The sequence below is a fragment of the Rhipicephalus sanguineus genome, chromosome 7 (assembly GCF_013339695.2).
Source record: "Rhipicephalus sanguineus isolate Rsan-2018 chromosome 7, BIME_Rsan_1.4, whole genome shotgun sequence".
In the NCBI taxonomy this organism is placed as follows: domain Eukaryota; kingdom Metazoa; phylum Arthropoda; class Arachnida; order Ixodida; family Ixodidae; genus Rhipicephalus; species Rhipicephalus sanguineus.
Window position 1 is genome coordinate 49,582,787 of NC_051182.1, and position 22,955 is coordinate 49,605,741.

At 43.7% G+C, this 22,955-nt stretch overlaps 1 protein-coding gene and 1 long non-coding RNA gene across 2 annotated transcripts in view; both read right to left on the reverse strand.

Moving 5' to 3' along the window:
• Positions 1 to 1,370: 1,370 nt before the first annotated feature.
• LOC125759193 (uncharacterized) lies at positions 1,371 to 3,868 on the reverse strand. The gene is made up of 3 exons (XR_007416721.1): positions 3,716 to 3,868; positions 2,049 to 2,120; positions 1,371 to 1,636 (listed from the first exon to the last, which is right to left on the reverse strand). It is a non-coding gene; the product is annotated as an uncharacterized LOC125759193 (long non-coding RNA).
• A 704-nt stretch (positions 3,869 to 4,572) lies between these two features.
• Positions 4,573 to 22,955, reverse strand: part of LOC119398679 (uncharacterized) — a 36,063-nt gene continuing 17,680 nt past the window's right edge. The window contains exons 5-11 of the mRNA XM_049417387.1: positions 20,055 to 20,078; positions 17,343 to 17,366; positions 11,669 to 11,803; positions 10,755 to 10,793; positions 9,028 to 9,072; positions 5,650 to 5,748; positions 4,573 to 4,631 (exon numbers count right to left, since the gene is read on the reverse strand). Coding sequence (XP_049273344.1) covers positions 4,573 to 4,631; positions 5,650 to 5,748; positions 9,028 to 9,072; positions 10,755 to 10,793; positions 11,669 to 11,803; positions 17,343 to 17,366; positions 20,055 to 20,078 — 425 coding nt within the window. The remainder of the gene's footprint in view (positions 4,632 to 5,649; positions 5,749 to 9,027; positions 9,073 to 10,754; positions 10,794 to 11,668; positions 11,804 to 17,342; positions 17,367 to 20,054; positions 20,079 to 22,955) is intronic.

The window sequence follows — 22,955 nt, forward strand, 5'->3', positions numbered from 1 at the left end:
ATTAAAATCACAGAGGTCGACGTTTCACTTTACGTGAGTAATATTTCAACTGACGTACTAGTGACTTACGCTATGCTTGCTGGGATGAGTGTCGGTAAGCACGCAAGAGAGGCGCGAAAACAGCACCTAATGGTATGATATAATAAGTGGCGCACCCAAATGGCGACAGGAAGCTCAATGCTGTTCCCTATTCGTGAGTTGGGGATCGCTGAGGACTTCGCATTCCGTGGGTGTCGGCTTTCTACGATAGCGAACAATCGATATTCGTTTCACTTAAATTCGGACCCTTTGATGGATCTGCCAGTTCTTCGATTAAATAATCCCTGTCATAGAAGATATGGATCTCAAGTTACAAACAATAGTTAAACATTTGGAAGCCTCAGTCAACAACTTACGTTCTGACGAGCCTACCTATTTTCGTGGTTCACATATAAAGTTGCATGAAAGAAACATTTGAGTAACAGATGATGATGATGATGATCGTTGTCATGATCAGAAGTTATATGCTTTTCGCTTGAGGGATGCTGGTAAACTACCATTCATAATCTGAGGAATACTGGTAAACTACCATTCATAATCTGAGGAATACTGGTAAACTACCATTCAAAATCTGAAAATACCAGCCGAACGTACTCCAACACATTCTTACCTTTCTTAAAGGGACACTAAAGAGTAACAATGAATCGGTTTAGAACAATAAATTGTGCTCTGAGAACTGTAACGTCGTTAATTTCGCCGTCATAGGTTTATTATTAGAGGAGAAAATCTAGTTCAAAGTTTCATTTTTTAATTTCGCGTCGAAATCTCCCCGCGTGACGTCAGGAATTTCGAAGTGTATTTATCGTATTTTGACGCCTTTGGCACAACAAAATTACCCCAAACTTGGTATGTTAAGTCTATGGCCCCCTCAGAAGGCAATGTACTTCATTTTTACCGATTAGGAACTATTTAGTCCCTAGTAGCCGCCGTCAAAACATGTGACGTCATGGCGAATGGTACGGAAACTTCAAGGTGGCGTCGCCACCCACATTTCGTTTTTGCGCGTTTTCTGCCTTACTAAGCGTCTTCTCGCAGCAAGCGTGGTGTTTTTTTGTATCGTGAAAGAATACTTTTCTAATATGAAAAAAATAATTTTGCTCTTTAGTGTCCCTTTATTACTTGAGCCTCATGTGCCGGATTGCGGTCACATCCTCTCTGAGTAAACGTATTCGTTTACCATTCAGTGATTCGCTACCTATTGCAAACCGCTGTTATCTATTTTCGAAACTGTTAAACTTTACTTTATTATCTGCATATTAATATTTAGACGCATCAGTTTGGTTTGCCTCTGCAATTCACGAATCACATGATAACAGCTTGACAAGTTATCATAGCTGAAGACGAAAATCAGAGGTTTTATTGAATACATTTAAAGATACGTTGGCCATTGATGTGAACGTCTTAAAAGAAGTCCTTTGATGTGTTCGTCTGCACAATGTATGCACAGTGATCGTCAGTTCGCCTCATTTTTTGCTGTTGTGTCCATTCTAAACACTGTAGTGTTTGTAACAATAACAGTTTCCATTGATCTTGTCTTCGTACTATATGGAAGGAGGCGGTCAAAATCACCCCGCGGTGTATAAAAACCTGAAAATCTCTTGCAAGAAAAAGACATTACAGGTTAAATATACAACCAATTCTATTTGCAATAAAATTGATATACGTATAGTGTAATATAGTGCAGCGCAAACTGAGTGTTTTCTTTCCCTTCGGTTTTAGATTCTTCCTTTTTTTCACATCAAATGATTCAACGTTCTCATTTATGTATGAGGTATTGCACTTCGAGCTGGAGCCGCAAGTTTTGAAGCATAAATAGCAAAAATATTCTACCGGAACGAAACAGAGGAAGTAAAGCAGAAGACCATGTTGTCTCTGCTAGCTCATATTGCACACAATGAAAGGAGATGTGTACTGCCTCAACTACCAATGGTCATCGAAATTATTTTTCGCCAAGTTCTTCATGTAGTGGTAAATTCAGGTAAAGTAGGAAGATGATATAAAACACACACCTGTTTTTGCACTTGACTAAGCTCTTTGAGCTGTTCGGCGGCTTCTGTCATTTTCTTTCTTCTCCTTGTCATCTTCACCCAAGAAAACACATAAGCAATGTTAACGTAAGTGATTGTAACATTATCACCGAATAATTGAACGGTATAGTTCGTTCGCAACATATGTCATACGGATATTTACGGCACTCGCCAACACATGTGCCCTCAATGCCACAATTAATTTCTGACAATGCCCTGTCATTTATTGCGCAGCAGTAGTTTTTGTATGTAGTACTTTTTCATGTTGTTGTCGTCATCATTGTTATCACTGCTGTTGTTATAAAGTCCAGTCTCAAGGCAAATATCCGAGGCATTAATATAACTGTAACAGCAATTCTTCCACTGATTCCCATAGTTTTCAAATCAAGTGTTTAAATCGTAGTTATCAGCACTATTTCGTATGACGCACGTTTCGTGCTCGACGTGACATATTAAATATTGTTCCGAGAACGCTAATAGTAGTACTGCGGATAACCCCATGTTGTATCACTAGGCCAACTACACCCGCCACAGTGGTCTAGTGGTTATGGTGATCGAAAGCTGAATAAAAAATCGCGGGATTTAATCCCGGTCATGACGGCCGCATTTCGGCGAAGGCGAAATGCTCGAGGCCTGTGTACTTAGACTTGGGTGAACCTCGAGTGGTGGAAACTACCGGAGCCCTTCACTACGGCATCCGCAATAATGATATCGTGGTTTCGGGCGTAAAACTCCAACAATTATTATTATTAGGCCAACTAAATCTTTTACACTTTTTAGATTCCGATTATCGCACAGCCCGACTTGATCGGCTGACACTTTAGCAGTAGGGAGTGGTAAGATGCGTATTGTGTCCTCTTTTTTCCACGCCTTACGGTGATTGTCTCGCGCAGTACCTTTACATCTTCAGCCACTTTTCTAATTCAAATCACAGTGAACTTTTTTTTTCATAGTGTTATGCGGAGGGTTAGGTGAAGCGACGAAATTCGGACGCATAAAATAGCATCAGCTCGATCAGGGAAGGGTGGGTTGGAAATTATTGCGAGAGGCATTCGTCTTGCAGTGGACATAAGAGAGTCTGATTATGATGATCTCTCCGAACAAAAAGAAGGATAGCGTTATCATAGAGGATAGCTCTTCCTTTTCAAGCATTTTCTTTTTTGGAAGCATTGGCAATATCCGCGAAATATAAAAGCGATGCAACGTCAGGATTTTTGCGCATGACGATGGTACACTGCGACAGTTGTATTTTCATTAGTTTTTTTTTTTTTCGAAATCAGTCTTCTATCATAATCAGAAGTAAACTAATACTCAACCCATAATTGTTCATATGAAGAGAAATCCTTCACGGATTTCAACAGTTCATGCAATTTCATGCACTGTTATGCCACCGTGCAAGTGGAGAAAGAAGACACGTCAAGTTTAAAGACTACTAATTTTCCCTTGGCCTCCTATTAAGACATCGAGTTTTACAGCGTACAGCTAAATATTAGCCTCCATGGACGAAGAAAAAGAAGTTGTTGAATAAGCACTGTCACTTCCGCGAACTTTTTTTATAAGGGGGAAAGACGACGTTCCTTCAACAACATCTCATCACTACAAGCCTCCACCTTTCCCTTAACTTTGTATAGATCAAGAATGATTCATACGTGTTTTGTTGTCGGAACCTTTATCTTTTTCTTTCTTTTTCTCCTCCTCTTTGCCCTTCTTCTTGTCCTTCTCTTCTTTATCCTGGAGTTTGTCCTCTTTTTTATGGTCGTTCTTGTCCTTCCCTTCTTTATCCTCCTTTCCTTCATTTTCCTTATTTTTCGTCTTTCTTGTCCTTCGGCGACTTTTTCTTTGCCTGAAATTATGCGAATAAAACCTTACTGAATGACCTAAAAATAATCACCATTTCAGACTGGCAAGTTCGTACTATGCACAGCTATGGCCTTAGCACATTACAACCGGCCTGCTCAATAAGCATCACTTGTATATCACGTGCAGCTATTCAGCACTCTCGAAGTATTCATTTTATCGGTGCGCTATGAATTAAGCTTGTGTTACCAAGTTTCTATCGATTGCTTAATCAAATTATATGCGGCAACGGTGCACTGGACACCACGCATTCTTTATTTCAAGCAGCAAACTCCTCGTAGGACGAATCTTACGCTATCAACTGTTATCTAACTAATATAGCAATCCGTCGCCCTTTTCTTGCGTGGGAACTCGTATACAAGTTCTAAATGGCTGCTTTTTCGTCACCATGACCAAGCTTATATAAACAAAACTGGATTGCTTCGAAGTACTCGTTTTTTTGTTAGACGCAAATAAATGCATGCAATAGATAATGAGGCTTAGTAAAGCATAACGCATATTATTTGTTGCTGTTACCCGCAGTGTAATTATGACATACACTGAAATGAATTAAAGCAGAAAAAAAAACACCCTTTCTGTTGGTTGTGCCCGAACCCACAACTGTTTAAGGTTGTGAATTCGGGCTATACCTGAGCGTCTGTAGTGGTAGTCAGCGCCAGTCCAGCTGGTCTTTTTGCCCCGTTTTCTCGCGATATTTCTTGCAGTGTCCTACAATTTTGAACACAGCATTGTGCGTCGCAGTTCCTAAAATCGTAGTCGTTTGAACTAGCTATTGCGACATTGCCAGTACGTGCTACAGTGCGATGGCACGGAGACAGAGTGAAGAAATAGAATATTGCTATTCCCACGCCCACTTTTTTGGTTTATTTTGATGCATTCGGATTTGACCAGCAAGGACGGTTATCAACGCTCGACGGTGTCCGCGAAGCAGTGTTCGAGAAGCTTCGCTATTGTTGTAGATCGTTTTGTTAAGATTGCGCGCCGCACGTGAATGTTCCAGCTTTGGCGAGAGATACGCTGGCACCAGTGATATCGCTGGAAAGTTCGATAGCGCCTGTATAAAAGCCGACGCGCTTGACCGCTTGTCAGTGGATCGACGTTCGACGCTCTGTTCGCCGCTATCAGTGTATTGCTGTAGTTTGGCTTTCAGTTTCTCGGCCACAACTTCGGCCAAATAAAGAGTTTCATCTTGACCACGCCAGCTTTTGTCTTCGTCGAAGTCACGACCCCGTGACACTATAGCGGTTTACAACCTAAGAACAAATGTAAGCTCCACCCACAGCCGTCACTGTCCCTCCCAGTATTTGCATAAATGACCCATCCAATTGCAATTGTTTCTTTACGTGACGTCAAGAGCGTGTCGCGTATTTCAAGTAAGTGGCCTTCCTATGTAGGCACAGGCTCGTGTCTCTAGTTTTCAGTCGACAACTTGAACCCAGTGGCAAAGTTTAGCAACGATTACGACTCACCTGCTCTTCCAAACGTAACACTTAAAGGGTACGACGAACTTTCAATTTATAATATGCGGAGAATTTACATTTGCAGCGAAAAGGTATTTAGGGTTAGAAGACCAGCCACCAAGCACAACTCTGTTGCAGAGACGAATGACAGGCGCGCCGCAGTTTTATGACACTTTACTCAAATTCTGATGTAATAATTAATTACGTGTGAACTACTTGACTACGATAATGTTCGTGGTTAAGCAAGGGGTGGTGCAAGTGCTCACCTTCTCCTTCCTTTGTTTCTTCGCCTGATTTTGTGTCGCCGCCCGTCGCGCCTGGACCACCTAGATCACCCAGTCCATCCATATCACCTCCGCCAAGATCTGAAAGGAAGCTGCAGTTAGAAATACTTCAAACTGCACAAGCATACAAGCCATAAAACACATCACGCGCTCCACTCGTCAAAGGCTCCATTTACTACTCAATTTGCGTTCACATTTTGAATATGAATTCTTGATGACACATGTAAATAAATGTGCGACAGCCATGCTTCACCAAAGAAATTGTTCGGATAGAGTCTGCTAAACATAAATATTTCTCGCTTGGCAAGCAAGAGTGGTTGCATGAAAAAAATGGTTTTTCTTCTGTGCTTATTTGTGCATTTTGTTACGAGATTGTAGGCTGGCGAGGTCACTGTCAAGATCATCTTCTTTCCTCAGTCTCCCGCAGCATGGTCTATCCTGATCCTGTTGCAGATAAACTGCATTTAATTATTTGTATTATTATTATTATTATTATTATTATTATTATTATTATTATTATTATTATTATTATTATTATTATTATTGATATTATTATTATTATTAGTAGTAGTAGTAGTACCTGCAGCAGCCGAAACAACTAGCTACAACAGTTATGTGAACAAGTCTCCAAGATTTGCTTTCAAGCCAGGTGGTTACACGGGCCTGTACAATTACTTGTCCACCGTTGAGTGGTCACAGGTTACTGACAAACCAAATGTTGATGACCAGGTTGATCGGTTCCCGGAGCTTGTACTGAGCAGCATGCGTAAGTTTATTCCGCAATATACACCTAAACAACGTAAATGTCCCCACTGGTTCTCATCTGTATTTATCAGTGCACTGAAGCATAAAGATCGCACACACGGGTAATTTAAATGTTCTCCACCCAGCGAGTGGAAGGAAGAGTTCAGCTTCTTTCGAACTCTCTGTAAACGCCTATATAAACGGGATCATAGTTCGTATATTGAATTCTTAGAAAAAAGCGCCTCTGACAGGCCAGCTGAGTTTTGGAAGTATGTACGTAAACGGTCTAACAAAAGAGCAGAGTCCTTCAGACTACTGGACTCAAATGGGGTAGAAGTGCATGAAGTCCCTTACTGTTTTGCCACGCAGTTTTCATTCGTTTATAAGACCTCATACTCTAGCACTGATATCAGACAACAGCCCAAGGCAGTTAGCTCACCCAGTGCTTTGTCGCTGGATGAAAATCTTCTCTGCAAATGCATTAAGCGCTTAAAACATACTTTTCATGTGGTCCAGATGGCATCCCCTCCGCCATACTAAAAGCTTATGCTAGTACATTTGTCCCAGTACTGACAACAATATTTAATAACTGCCTGGACACTTCCACATTTCCTGGCATGTCAAAAACTACTCGTGTTTTCCCAGTATTTAGGTCGGGCTCTAAAATATATGTTTCTAATTATCGCCCGATATCTCTACTATGTGCCACATCAAAGATCTTCGAGCTGGCTCTTCACAACATATTGTCTTTTGGTGTGAAAAACTCAATCATGCCAAATCAACGTGGTTTTCTCGCTGGCCGTTCAACCACCACAAATCTTGCTAATTTCATGACGCAGATCTCCAAACCTATTTCTCAGAGAGGACAGGTGGACGTAATCTACTGTGACCTGAGCAAGGCTGTTGACGTAGTCAGCCACACACTGAATATGGTTAAATTTGCGTACTTTGATGTTCACTTGTCGGTTGTGAATCTCCTGCACATCAATCTGCTCAGCAGATCTTGTTATGTTGCCGTAAAAGGCCAAATGTCTTCTTTGTATAAAGTGACTAGTGGGGTCCCTCAAGGTTCGGTATTAGGCCCACTGCTATTTTTAATTTACTTTGTTGATGTTTCTTTTGCCATTCGTAGTTCTTTCCTTTTGTATGCAGATGACATCAAGATATTTATGGAAATTCATTCGGTTAACGACTGTCGCTTGCTGCAGTCAGATTTGTGTTCTTTTTCCGAATGGTGCAACAGCAATAACCTTTCCCTGAATACCTCAAAGACAAAATTCACGTGTATCACTTGCAAAACATCTAGCGTGACATTTCAATACTATGTCAATTCTGTGTCATTATGCAAGGTTTATGACATCAGTGATTTTGGTATTGTTGTTGATAGCGCGTTAAACTATGCTGCTCGCGTTAAGCGTGCTACTATGCGGGACCTTCGTTCTCTCGGATGTGTTTGCAGAATATCTCGAGAATTCAGTTCTCCCATAGCCCTCCACAAATTGTACACCGCAATATGTCTTCCACAACTTGAGCATGCGTCCGTGATATGAATTCGAATTGCTCAATCCAGAGGTAACGCCATTGAACGAGTCCAGAAAAAAATCCTCAGCATATATAACCATCGCTTTGCTAGAAATGACTCCGGATCTCATTCAAATACTGCTTGAATATTATCATTGCCACCACTTCACTGCTGACGAAATCATTCTGACGACTTACTTCTTTAGAGGCTAGTTCAATATATCATACCCTGCCGGGCACTTCTCAATTGTGTTAATTTTTGAATTCCGCGTAAGTTAACCAGAGAGAATAGACCGTTTCATGTACCCGCCTGCTTCTTCCAGACTATACCGTTCACAGAATACAAAGTCTCTATAATGTTAATTTTCTTCATCTTGACGTTTTTCACAGTCCACAGTCATATCCTAGCTTTGCACTGTCTTGACATAGTGTGGCACAATGTACAAAGTCTTCCCTTCTCACTCTTTCCACATACTTGTATATATGCAATCTAATTTTTTATTTTCCTTCAATATTTCTCATATTGTCTTATTTTACTCCTCCGCTTTTGTGTTCATTTCTCTTTGTCTACGTGTTTTTGCTCTTTTTATTTATGAAGACTGTCTGTATTGCATTGTTGATTTTTATTGTTTTTTTTTTGCGTGCGCCTGCACAAAGACCTCACGGTTGTTCCTGGGCACGTTAAATAAATGATTGATTGATTGATTGATTGATTATTATTATTATTATTATTGTTTTTGTTGTTGTTGTTCTGTGTTCATTCAGCTCTAATACCTACTGCAATGTTTTGCGAAAGCTTTATTCACGTCCCACGGTGGCCCATTAGGGCCAATAAGAGAGGCAAAAATGGTAAATTGCGTAATAAGGAATTGGAGGCAACATCATTCTGCAAGAAAATGCAGTGGCATAAAATCTATAGTAAGTTCGGTCCATAGGAATGAGGCCAGTGGGGTAGTGCTAGCCAAGCGAAAATAAATAACGATGGTGTAGACGGCCGCATACGGCAGCTGTCAGCGTTTATGAGATAAGTGACACTTACAAGATTCGGCCAGCACGTAACACTAATTTTCCGGAAGCACTGCAGATAGTGCTCACCCTTTTCCTTATTCCGCTTCTCTCTTGCTTTGTTCAATGTTTCACCTACAAAAAAAAGCAAGAACATGTGATGGCCCCATGCGCTCGTTGAAAAAAGCATCTTATCCTGATGGCACTGTACAATTAGTGCACTCAGCAAACAATGATGGTTATTTAGTTTTCTGCTTCAAAGCATCACAGGAGCCATAACAAACACAGTAATGCAGGCGTTCGTGTTCTTGTCCTTCGTATCAGTTGTACCTCAAATGACTAAGCTTTGACAGGCACTTTTGTGTATGTTTTCCAAGTGGGTAGTTTTCAGCGGTGTACACCTGTACACCGGTTTACTATAGTGTAAGTCATTTAGTCACTAGAAATTGATTTGGGAAACAATGCTTGCCTAGCTATCCGACACGTGGGTGTAAACATAGACCGACATTAAGGCAGCAATGTTGGTCTATACATTATCTTGATGCATCAAGCGTGAGACATACATTGAGACTTACCTTGATGCATCAAGCATCGTAAGTTGAAACACAGAAAGTGAAGGGGTAAGTGACGTGCTACACGGGAGTTTAAGGACACGTTCGGCACAGCGCCAACAACATTGCGATTATTTGCCTACACTTATACCCCTCGCAGCCCCGATCACGAACGGATTCGATGAAAAGTCCTGTCCAGCTGCTGGTGCTCACTGATCACGGTGATGATGGCCTTGTTCAGGAACTGTGAAGAACCCCTTCCACACATGCACATGAGTTCATGAAACGTGCTTGCGTTGTCCGTCATGAGGGACAAGTATAAGCACAACATCTGAAACGCAACTGTGACAACTGTAACTGAGTGAAACGTACGTGCAGGGTGGCTGCGCGTGCCACTGTGCTGTGTATATATCTAGATAATTTTTTCTGAAGAAAGCTTAGTTGCGCGTAGCACCTGTCCTCTGCATCTGTGTTCCTTCTTTGTCCTGTTCGAATCCGTGGTGTCCAACATTGAAGAATATAAGGACTACATATCAGCTCCGCGTGTCTGGTGTTGGTAACACCCATGTTGCTGTTGGCATCGTTGCCTAACTGTTTACAACTGGTTACATATTACATGTGCGACCCTTCAACAAATGTGTGTGTACCATTTGTACATTTATCTAGCGCCACTCCGTCGCGTTTTGCTCAACGTATAAAATTACACCACATTCACTTTCCCGCGCATGTTTCGCATAACATCGGTTCCCACGGTACGTGGGATCTGCCGAATTTTTTTTCTTACTCTAACGTCATTAAGCTGTTGTGCTGCTGCGTTGGGGTTGCTCATTAGAAACAGGTCGAAAGATGAACGGCATCCAACGTAACACGTCTGATAGGGTTTTTTGTTCAAAATTTCACCATATCAACTACAGCGCATGCTTTTAGCGTGATCGTGAGTTGGTGCGAAATGATCGTAGTGTCATTTGTGTAATGAGGCAAAATTTATTGCCCTCCCTTTTTTTTCAGTGACATGATTGTGTTTTCTGCCGGATACCTTATGCTAGGTTGCGGTTCCAATGATCCAAAAGAAGCCTGATCATTGAAAAGCTCAGACCCAGCTTAAGTCACATACAACTGCTCTGTCTTGAAGGAACGTTACAGATTCATATTCAGGGAGCGAAAATACCACACGTATAGGGCCTAGAGTAACTTGATTTACATCACTGTAGGTGCTACGCAGTAGTTGGAAGTAAACATTTGAAATTAATTGGCATATTCACTTACTTAGGCCTCCTCCTCCCGAGCCACCGTCCAGCCCTTCCCCTAGAAGAGTACAAAGCGACGTTTGCACACGATAGAGCGTTTACAAAAGTATCCTAGCGTAAATGTGGCACAGAGGATATCAGCGTTCATATCTGTGGTAGCATGGTTCCCTACAGCCCCAAAAAGAGAGTGACTCTTGTTGTGACTAAATTATAGAAAAGCGTGAAAAAAAAATCGAAAAAAAGAGTCGCATAGTGAAGCCCCCATTGAAAGTTCCGAATCGCTTCAATGTGATGCCGTTGAATTTTAAAGACCTTTTTTGTGTTCCCCGGTGTTGCTAACGTGTAGGTTAATAGTCACTGCATTTTAATCACAAATGCCGAAGGCTTGTGCCCCGACGCGTTTCATTTTAACCTAACCTTAATGCCCCAAATAAAACTAAACTTTTGCAATATTGACTTCAGCGGGATTTACCGCGCTGGGGATTCAAAGAAATGTTTTAAGGGCTGGTACTGGGAGTGTGTTGAATGAGAAGTGTTTGCAGACAGCTTGCCAGTATAAGAGTATGGTTGCCGGCTTCAGCGTAAAAGTGATTTCCAACTACACAGCGCCCGGCTCCAGTATATTCGGACTACGCGGATGTCTTTAGACTCTTGCTGTGACAATGGTGCAATAACTAGACGCAAGACTGACGGCAGCGTTCATATGACTTTAGATTACTAATGAGCTGAGGTTATTTAATTTTTTGTTCGCTGTATATGCGTCATCTTTGGCCTGATAAGATTCAGTTGTGAGTCTGCGCACGACCTGTCTTCTTTTGTCCGTGTTTCTAGCGCACTAAAAAGTGTTTTCAAGATAATGTGACACTGATCATTTTAGTTGTTATACAGAAGATCATTATTGATAATAAACAGGAAATAGGTAGTTTCACTTACCTCCTAGTCCTCCCGTGCCGCCATATCCTCCCATGCCTCCCATTCCCATGCCTCCCATTCCCATTCCTCCCATTCCCATCCCTCCCATTGCCATCCCTCCCATTCCCATTCCCATTCCTCCGCCCATCATTGAACCTAGAACGAGAAAAACGGCATTTCTAGACGATTCAATGCTTACAAACATTCTTATAAACGCGAAACAGAAGATATCAGTATGTTTAGCTGTGTTAGTAAGCTACCCTAGTACAACGCCACGAAAAAAAACACCATCATCTTAACAGGGAGGTTTGCAAGCCTGAAGAAAAGCGAGAAAAAAAAACATGGATACTGATGTCGCCTTAAAAATTACCACCTCACTTCACAGTGACGTCACGGTTTTCAAGGACGCGTCTGCTTTGCATCTTTGTGAGCTCGTTGGCAAATTTCTGTCTTTTCACATATCAAATTTTGACTTTGTCTCAAGCCACCATCGTAGCTTTTTGTTCGAGATCCATTTCCTGTATCTTTTGCTGGAATAAACCGTTCGTTCGTTCATACATTCATTCATTCATTCATTCATTCATTCATTCATTCAAAAATATCGATTGCCTTTATTCTAAAAAGGTGAAACGCAGAACCTAAAAACTGTTCGCTTTTACTTATGCTCTCGCTGATTCCAAGTTGAAAAATGTATGTTGAAAATAGTGACGTCAGGGGGATACACCGCACTTTGGATTCAATAGAAAGCTTTCGAGAATTGCCAACGTGAGCACATGATGCAATAAATATTGCAAAGCATTTGTAAAGAATGTTGCGGTGACTCAGCTCGGCTATGCCAGGATGACGTAGCGTTAGCAAAGGTTCAGCTGACTGTTCTTAGCTTTCCTGATTGTCTAGGTTTAGCTTGATTATCATGCTTACTGCTGCTCCAATGACACACACATGGTATACATATTATGTGGCACACATATATTTATTTTGCCAGGCAACTACTTCGGGACCTCATGAGTTAAGCTTATCCGCTCTTCTGCGCCGTTGAGCAGCATTTGCCCTCTCCTAATCCATGGCTAAACCACACTGGCAAACACCAGTAAGATGCGCTATCAAGCGGCTCCAGCGCAGTGTCAGACGGCGACTGCACAGCGAAGGCGAACAGCTGTGCGCGCGCCGGCGCCAGTACGTCTACCTCGGCTACGACGTCACTCCTCTGGAAAGCGCAGACCGGCGGCAGCGAGTAGCACGCGGCAGCGGCGGAGTGCGCGGGAGGTGCCGGCTCCTATGCGCCAGCTGTGTGACATCAATGATCCTCGCGCATGCGCAGCACAGCTCTTGAAGAGCCACGACGCTACTAAATATGCTCGCACCGTTTTTCAAGGGGCAAGGAAGACAACTATTGGGAGCTAATCGGCGAATTCGTGAAATGTCAGCTACGAAACGCTCACTACGAAATTTTCGTGATGAATTCCCCCCTGTTCGTGCGCATAATGAGGGCTTTCTTTACAAGAATTGCTCAAGTAAACTGACACATTCGGGAATGCTTCGTATCACGAACGCGCGTGATTTTTACACTTTTAACTTTAGATGGCACTGTGACCGTCAGCATTACATTCGTTCACATTTTAGCGGTACCACTCCCAGCGGTCGATTCGTTGTTATAAAATGCGTAATATGCACTGATGGGCTAGTTGGGGAGCCGTGATATTGATGAAGCAGTGCACAAAAGACACAATCATGCACACATAAAAATAAAGCAAACGCAAGCTCTGACGGAAGCAGCGTTTGTGTTTGCGTCAATGTTTCAATTCAATTTCAAAATTTGTTTTATTGTTTTCTTGTACAAGCAAACATGTGTGCTTTATGTGTGCGTTGTTAACAGCGAAGCAGTTTAAGCTATCGGTAACTTGTGCTCCATCGTGTGAAACTCCACAGCTTGGTATGCGCCAAACGAATTGGGCAAGCCCAACTAGCGAGTACAGCAGGTGCGACCATTAAACGAAACTCGGCTCGGAGAAGTGGAGCACGTGAAATGTGAAAGAGAGAGAGGGAAAGAAAGAGAAAGCGATAGAAAGAAAGAAAGAAAGAAAGAGAGAAAGAAAGAAAGAAAGAAAGAGAATGAAGACATAAATAGATCGAGAGCTGGAGAAAACAGAAATGCAGAGAAAGAGATACAAAGAAACGGACACAAAAAATGCAGAGAGCAGGACCGAAAGAGAAAGAAAGAAAGAGTAATAGAGAAGCAGACAGAGCGAGAAAAGGGATAGAAAGAAAGATAGAAAGACAAAGAAAGACATAGAAAGCGAGAGAAAGAGGTACAAAGAAACAGACACGAAAATGACAAAAAAAAGCAGAGAGCAAGATAGCACTAAAGAGAAACAAAGAAAGAGCGCTAAAGATGCCGAGAGAGAGAGAAAGGAGTAGAAACATAGAAAGACGAAGAAAATGAGAGAAAGAGATACAAAGAAAAAGACAAGAAAATGACAGAGAAAGCAGATAGCAAGGCAGAAAGAGAAAGAATAGGTGGATAGCAAAACGGCGCGTCGTCTGCTACAGCACTTCCGGTTCTAGGAACCGTCAAGGCTCAGCTCTTCGCTGCTTCAAGTTGTGTGCGGTTCAGTGTAATCGGGGAGGAGGCAAGATAACTGGTAACAACCGTGTCGCCGAAAGTACGCGTTTTCTCCCCGATTACACTGAACGGCACACGTCTTGAAACAGCGAAGAGCTAGGCATCGAACCGGAAGACGTCATTTTGCTATCCACCTATTAGAGAGAATAAAAGAAACAAGGAATGAGAGATGAAGAAGTACATAGCGATAAAAAGGGATAGAAAGAAACATAGAAAGACATACAAAGCGAGAGTTTATTTATTTATTTATTTATTTATTATTTGTGTATTTATTTATTTATATATTTATTTGCATACAAAGACACACAAGGACACAGGGAAAAGAGGAAGACAGCAAGCTGGCAACTGCCACCTAGAGGGGCACAACGCCTGCCTACTCTTTTGGGAGGAGGGAAGAGACAGAGGAAAGGAAGATAGGGGGAGAAAAAGAGGAAAGAAGGTAGGAAAGTAAAGGAAAAAATTGACATAAATACGTAAAATTGACACAAATACTTGGACACAAATACGCAAAAACACACACGAAAAATAGAAACGCTTATAGGCGGGTAGCCAGATCCGTTTGTTCCATAAAGGTCAGCAGAGTTCGATGGGCCTGGTCGCGCCGAATTGCACAAAATCCCGGAAAGAAATAATCGTCAATAGTCGCGCACCTAAATGCGAGGAATTTATGTTCGTCGGCGTCCCTCTGGTACTCGCGGAGGTAGCTAGGGAGCAAGGCCTCGAGGAGCACAACGCACGAGACTGACGTAGTGGCCGCGTCACGATGAAAACTCGTCCTCACTGCGTGGAGGGAGCCTAATCGTCTCTGCAGGCATTTTCATAAAGCTGCTCTCTCTAATCAGCAAAGCACGCTGCGTAACGAACGCGGGACAATGTAATATAGGATGCTGAAGTGTTTCAGAATAGCCACAAGCTGCACACAACGGACTTTTCACACGCCCTTGACGGTATAAGCGGTCTCGCAACAATACTGAGCCGACTCTTAGTTTATATAACAGCGCTCTGGAACGATGAGGCAAGCCACGACCACAAACACGGGAGGGAACGATGCGTTCTTGACTCGCTGGTCTGGGTACTCCTTTAGGACGTGGCGGCATATTAGCAGACGAGCGTTGTCCATCATCAACGAAATTTACAGGCAGTCAAAGTCATCATAATTACAAGATGAAGCGAGGCTATCAGCCTCTTCATTTCCAGCAATACCCACGGGCGAAGGTGTCCACTGGGCAGCTAGGGACACTCCGCATGAGAGAATTTTGTCGGCGTATTCTATCGTACTGCATAGAGTAGGGCTGTCGGCCTCTTTTCCAGTGAGACTGCTAAGGGCACCACGAGAGTCTGTAAGGATGACGACCTTCGATGTAGGTAATCCTTCTTGCACGTACTTAAAGGGGTGGTGCCACCAAATTTGTGGCTTGCGCGTTCTTTGCTGTAAGCGTTTCCTATAGCTCCAGGAAGCATGATGCACGCACCAAGGTTCATGTATTCTTGCTAAATAATTTGATATCGCTTTTGATGTGGACATCTTTCGGTTTCGGTTTCTGGGCGCCGAGGTTGGGCAGTGACGTAGAAGTGTAGGAGGCGTGGTCACGTGACCACACAAGGCTGTGACGCACTTAGCCAGGAAGTTATCGAAACTCGGCGAGTGGTGTAGCAACCGATGCTTTGCCGGTACTGTAGTGAACTAGAATATATTCTAGTTCACTACAGCCGGTACGTGCGTTGCGGAAGTGGCGGAGGTCCGGAGGTCACTCGCGTTAATACAGCAGATTTGGTGTGACGTCACTACAACTTTCGTTGCCCATCCTACAGATCTACGTCAGTGTTGGCGCGCTAGCGATGGGTTTCGATCGGGAGAATGGGCATTTAGGTACACTTTGGCAGGGAATTAAAATATGTTCTAAACGTTTGCTGTGTCCGACCCTTCGTGTGGAATGTCCTTGCATACAGAGGAAACCCACAACAGGCTTGTTATAGCCTCGAAATTTGATGGCACCACCCCTTTAAGGGTGACATCAATCGCTGCTAGTTCCACAGTCACGGATGATGATGGGTGAGGTATTTTAAGCACCCATCTTATGTCTGTCGAAGGACGAAACATAGCTGCAGAAGCACCTAGGCCGTCGCTGCGTACAGATGCGTCCGTAAATACTTTAATGCAATCTCCGAATTCTTCAAATAAGTTCCACTGGGTCAATTGGAATTGTGCCGAAACAGGTTATTCACACTTTTTGCGTATTTCTGGAAGTGAATGGGGAAGATGCATTTTCTGTGCTCTTTCGATGTTGTCACAGAGGGCGGTTTTGTCTGAATTGCCAGTAATGCCAATAAACAAAGCCGCCATCCAGATACAATGAAACAGAAACGAACACGAGAGAAGAAACAGAGAGCAAAACAGAAAGAGAAACCAAGAGAGAAATAAAGAGAAACACATGAAGAGAGAGAAAGACGCAGAGAAAGAAAGAGAGAGAGAGAGATAAATAAAGGAAGAAGAAGAAATGAAGATAGAAAAAGCGAGAAAGAGAAAGAAATAGATAGAGATAGAAATAGATAGAAAGAAAGAAAAAGAGATACAAGAAACGGAGAGATTGAGAAAGAAAGAGAAGAAAGGAAGAAGCAATAAAGAGAAACGAGGAAAGCCACCCAGTTGCTCTCTTTCTTCACGCTTGGCACCACTAGTGAGGAGCCGCTATGGTTTATCCTGCTTTTTGTGCGCTGTTTCATCAATATAATACAATGCGTCTGCCATCAATGGCAGCGTCATGATCGATGAGATTTTTTCGCACTTGTTTAGAAAGGTATATCAATACGCTCTGTGACACTCGGCTGATAAGCGAGCGGCTTCTCGAAACAGTCACGCTCATTCACAACCTCGTATAATCACAGTTGTGTCAGCAAGCCCAAGCATCTCCACTGATGGATGCAATCATCACTACCTCCGCCATGTTGATTCTCCTGAGCAAAGGTGCTGGACAGCGCGAATAGCTTCAAGAGTAAGCTGCTCTACATCAATCAGTTTGTGAGACATAGCAGAAACGATGGCATCATAATGAAAGTCACAATTTCTCTTACTCATCATCATCATGTCCGTCATTCCTGGAAAGAAAATAAAAAATATTAGTTCAGTTCAATCATTTCAATCATTGAAGTTTCTTCGTGCTATGTTTCCATGTTTATTCATTGGCATGTGTTGCTTTTTTATGTGTACTTAGTGTTTGGAGAAACCGGATGGGAACTGGAGACAAAAGTAAAACCCGACAGGGCATTAAGTGCCCGAAATTAGACACCGGAAATGAATCATGAGACCGGAAGCTGTAATATGAAGACCTTGGTGTTAGCAGTTGCAGCACGGACTTTAACTTACCTTGTTTGAGTTTTCTTTAGAAGAATTGATGCCTGGGCAAGTTGGAATTGGTTATGCATGTTCCAAAGGGGCGGCGCAAAAACAAGGGACAAAGGAAAGACTACACACCACAGGGCGCTCTGTGGTGTGTAGTCTTTCCTTTGTCCCTTGTTTTTCGCCGCCCCTTTGGAACATGCATGAGTTTATTTGTTTATTTTAATAGCTGTACTGGGTGTTTATTAATGCGATAGCGTTAAAAAGTTTGTTTCGCAGAAATTACGGTGTCGGCGGCGGCGTCTTTGCTCTGAGCAAAAAAGAAGCGTTGCCCATTGGCGAAAACTTGAGCCAGATGCAAATAAAGAAATGCGACGGAGGACTTCCGCACTTTGGCTTTCCTTGCGGCACGCTTTTGCTCTTCACCGAGTAGTGAAGGCAGGCTAGCGATTGGGAAGGCGTTACAAACACGGCCCGATTACGCAATCTCGTTCTACTTTTGTTGCCGCCGCCAGCGAGAGGAACGGGCGCGCGGTGTGGTCGCACCATCTCTTGGAGGCGTTGCGATGGCGCGCCGCGGTTTTCCCGCCGTTTCCGAGAGATAGCATGACCACGCCGCGCGGATGTTCCCTCACAAACACGTAGTGGGTGCATCGCTAGTTACTCATAACAAAGGGCCCACACACATTTGCGCGCGCATTTTCTTACACACACGTACAGGGTTCATCTATACTTCGAAAAAAATGTCTCGCGCGTAGATGTTCCCTCAAGTCACCGGGCTGTTGACACGCTTGTGATGCATTCTGTACATTCGCAATAACTTTGACTGCAGTGTCTGAAAGTGTCAGGGTTGTGTGTGCGAGTGTGCAAGAGAGAACTCAACGCGTACTAACGCGCAGAGAACAGAAGTGCAGGGCACTGTATATAGTTGCCCCAACAGTTCACCAGCTCTCATTACTCGCTCGTACTTTGAACACACAAAACACTGTTGTCTTAAAATTGCTGTTCTGTTGAAGAGGCTGGAAACCCTTACCTTTACTATATGTATGTCATGTGTGTGTGTGTGTGTGTGTGTGTGTGTGTGTGTGTGTGGTGTGTGTGTGTGTGTGTGTGTGTGTTCGTGCGTGCGTGCGTGCGTGCGCTATTACGTCCAGCTCTAAGAGGTGAAGCTTAAGAATCCCCAATTTTTCCTTACCGAAACTGCAAATCGACGTCACGCATCGTCAAACTTAAGTATGATGGCTTGAGAGGCTATTCGTTGATTGTAATGATTTATTCTTAAAAGCTCAAATCGAAAACAGTCGGGACATAATTGGGAAAGTGCGTAAATCGAGTTACTGGGGCAAACGGGAGAGCTTTTTGTTGCACGGTTGGAGACTGTTACAACTGTTGGAGACGCCAATGCTGCCTGCCTCTACTACTTCTACAGATGTACTGGTGATCGGCTCTTGCCCCTAGAAAGGGACAATAGAGATGAACAAACGCTAGACAAGTTTCCCAGTGCAAGAAGAAAAGATCCCATGTGTGTTCCTCGTTTGGCACACTGAATAGCTTTCTCGAAGCTTACGTCTATTTGAGTGCACTGACCATCACATTTAATCGTTTCCTGGCGAGTCGATCTACATTATTTCACCTCTTCCAGACCATAGAAATGTACACTTTTGTGTCATACGGTATTCCACGTCCTTATTTTCTTGATAGTCTTCTTGCAAATACCCTCACAATACTTTATAAAACCTGGAAGGTAAGTGCAGACTCAGCGCTTACTGGATATGGAAGCTGAAATTGTCAAGGTGTCACCCTTTACCGAGTATAGTTAAAATAGAATAGGTTTTGGGGATTCTCCAGTGGCCTGAGCTTTCTTTAAAACCGATTAGTTCTCGACAGTTCTGAATGAGTTAACAATAATAATAACAATAATAATATGCAGGTTTTACGCCACGAAACCGTGGCATTATTGTAAGGGCCGCCGTACTGGAAGGCTCCAGAAATTTTGAATATCTGGTGTTCTTTAACGTGCACGTAATCTAAGTACACGGGCCTGAAGCACTTCGCTTCCATTGAAATGCGGCCGCCACGGCCGGGATTCGATCCCGCGACCTTCGGGTCATCAGTCGAGTACCATTACCTCTAGACCACCATGGTGGGTGTAAATGACGAAATACGACATGTTTGACGAGATTTTGCATACCAAAACCACTATATCATTATGAAGTACTGTGGTGGGGTGCTCTGGATTAATTCCGACCACGTGCTCTTCAGTGATGTGCGCTTAAATCCGAATACACGTGTGTCATTGCCCCCTCTAAAAAATCAGCCGCCCTAGGCGGCATTTGATCCCGCGCCCTCGAGTGTAGCAGCGCTGTATCTTAGCCGCTAAGCTACCACGCGAGGTACGCCACCTAGGCGCTATGTTTCTTTTTTATAAATGATGACGCTGCACTTACCCATTCCTCCTATCGGGTTACCACCTGTAAAATAATCCAAAATCATTCAAACTGGAAACCTTGACCAGAGCTATGCTTTCGACGGCGAGTAGGCTGGTGCCTTGTGTTTGTCCAAACGACTGAACTGGTACGTTTTTAAATGCGAAGCATTTCTTAGCGAACCTCAGGCACTTGGGCCGTTTCTATCTACGTATCTATCTATCTAGCCGCCTACGTCTGGGCGCTCTCCAGGTCGTCTCCATAACTTCTAGTATACCAAAACCGGCATAGCAGGGGATCAGTGTACGACGAACACGATCCACTGGTCATGACATGAATAACGCAAAATACATGTCGCGTACGTCATGAAACCCTTTCTCTCAGACACGTGTAGCACATACCCGCATACCAGAGTTCATGTTTTGCGGGTATGTGCCAGAGGTGATACAACACAGTAACCGCGAACACACACAGACACGCAAGGAAAGCGATAATATTAATTGTTGGGGTTTTATGTCGCAAAACCAGGATATGATTATGAGAGACACCGTAGCCAAGGGCTTCGGAAACATGGCCATCTGGTATTCTTTAACGTGTACCGAGATCGCACAGTGCACGGGCATCTAGCATTTTGCCTGCATCGAAATTCGACCGCCGCGGCCGGGATCGCACCCGCGACCTTTGGGTCAGCAGCCGAGCACCGTAACCGGTACACCACCGCGGCGGACGCAAGGAAAGTGAGGAACCTGAAAAGAGAACAGCCCTGGAAGACGCTCAACTACCTTCCACTCGTCCACGTGGTCCGCAACGTGGACCACGTGGATTACGCAAAAAACCGGCAGCAATGGTTCCTACAATAAATCTACCGAGAGAACCAGGCCTCTCATCATTACCGGTGACTTCAACATTGTTTTATCAAGACCCAACAACGCCTGGTCCTTATACCGCGTGAAAAACGGCTAGGACGAGGACAGGGCATCAAAAGACCTCACTGCCACGTCCACATGAGGCATCAGATGATTGCATCGTAAGAGGCATCCAGGATTTCCGCCAGCTGTGATATACCTCGCACTTCACTGCACTTAGGCCCCTCGAAGCCGCGATCATGAACAGATCCGAAAAACAAGCCCGGTCCAGCTGCTGCGGCTCACTGATCACGGTAATGACGGCCTTGTTCAAGAAGTGCCAAGAACCCTTTCCACACATCCACACGGGTTCGTGCGTGTGTGCGTGTGTTCGTTCCGCGTGCGCGCGTGCATTCTCCATCATAACAGACAAATATAAGCAAACAATGGTAACAACTGCCACTGTGACTGTAACGTACGTGCAGTGTGCCTGCGCTGCCACTCGGCTGTGTATATATGTAGGGAAACTTTCCTGAATGAAGCTTAGTTGCGAGTAACGACTGTCCTGTGCACCTGTGTTCCTTCTTTGCCTTGTTCGAATTCGCGCTATCCAGTATTGAAGAATATAAGCACTACATATCAGCTTGCCGCGTCTGGTGTTGGTAACACCCACGTTGCTGTTGGCATCGTTACGCAACTGAACTGTAAACAACTTGTTATATAATACATATGCAACTCTTCAACACATGAGTGTGCGTATACCACTACCATATTTCTCTAGTGTCATTCCGTAACGTTTCTTTCAATGTGAAAAATTACGCCACAGTCACCATCCAGCGCATGCTTCGCATAACGCCGATTCCCACGGTACGTGAGATCTGCCGAATTTTTTTTTTCTAGTTTTTTTTTTGCTAGAAAGGCTATTTACCCGTGAAAAGCTAACGATAAAATAATTATCAGGGCTACTGCAAACTTGTTATAAGCACGAAATTATTTTAGCTCCCAATGTCGAAGGCCTTCAAGTCACTGAGCCAAATGCCAGCTCCGTTTTCCGGGCACTGCAATCGAATCATCCAGGGACCTCAACTACTTCATCCGGGCGTCGTGGCGAGACTTCAACGGCACATCCGGGCAATAAGCCGAAAAGTTTAAAAATGTGTGGTCTTTCGCAGTCGCCCCGTCTTACAAGACCGCATTACATACACTGGTGGCGGTTCAAACAAATTACAAATTAATTGCTTCAGAGTTATTCTTAATGTTCGTTCATACTATCACTGAAGAGGTAACTTCTTATCTTATGTTTCCTTGCTCTGAAACATAAGATGCGCAGTACCAACTAGCCCACCGGTCGGCTTTATTGTACTTTAAGTTCTCGTACACTATGATCTTACTTTACCATTTGACATAGCGACGTTCCAAAGGCAGATATGGCACCATACAATTGTTCTTTCCAACGCTAGCGCCAAGGCTGTGTGGGTCACCCACCAACACGCCTGCGGTTGGTGGGAAACGGCGCGCTGCCAGAGCTTACCTTTGGGGCAGCTGTTTTGCGGCGCAGGTTGCCGCATTCTTCGAGAGATGACGCCATGCTACGGGCGGTGCACATGCCTGTTGTCGCGTCGTGGCCGCATCGGCCGGATACGCTAGGCAAATCCCAAAATTTACCTCGCCCAGTAACAGCAACCAATGGCGTTCATATGGACGAGTGCACGGTGTACTGTAGTGTGGTGTACTTTGGCGTGTGTGTCCTTGAAAACGTGCAAAAATTTGTTGATTATAATCTCCAACCAACCTGCTTTGCCCGTAGACATTTATTGCTTACATCTACTCTCGATTACGGGAGAGGCAGACTTTTACGTAGAAACACCCATTTATTTACGCATTTCAAGCAAGTTCATGTCTTTCCTGGAATGCCTCAATGTAGCAGTTATATTGTAGCTCGCTTGCGCGTAGGCATCTCTTAGTTTTATCTTGAAGCCCAGTTTCTCAAAGTATTAGTCCCTTGTATCCTTATATATTAACATTTGTAGCACGTTGTCGCTAACCCGGCATTACAGACGCATTTGTTAAAGACAGT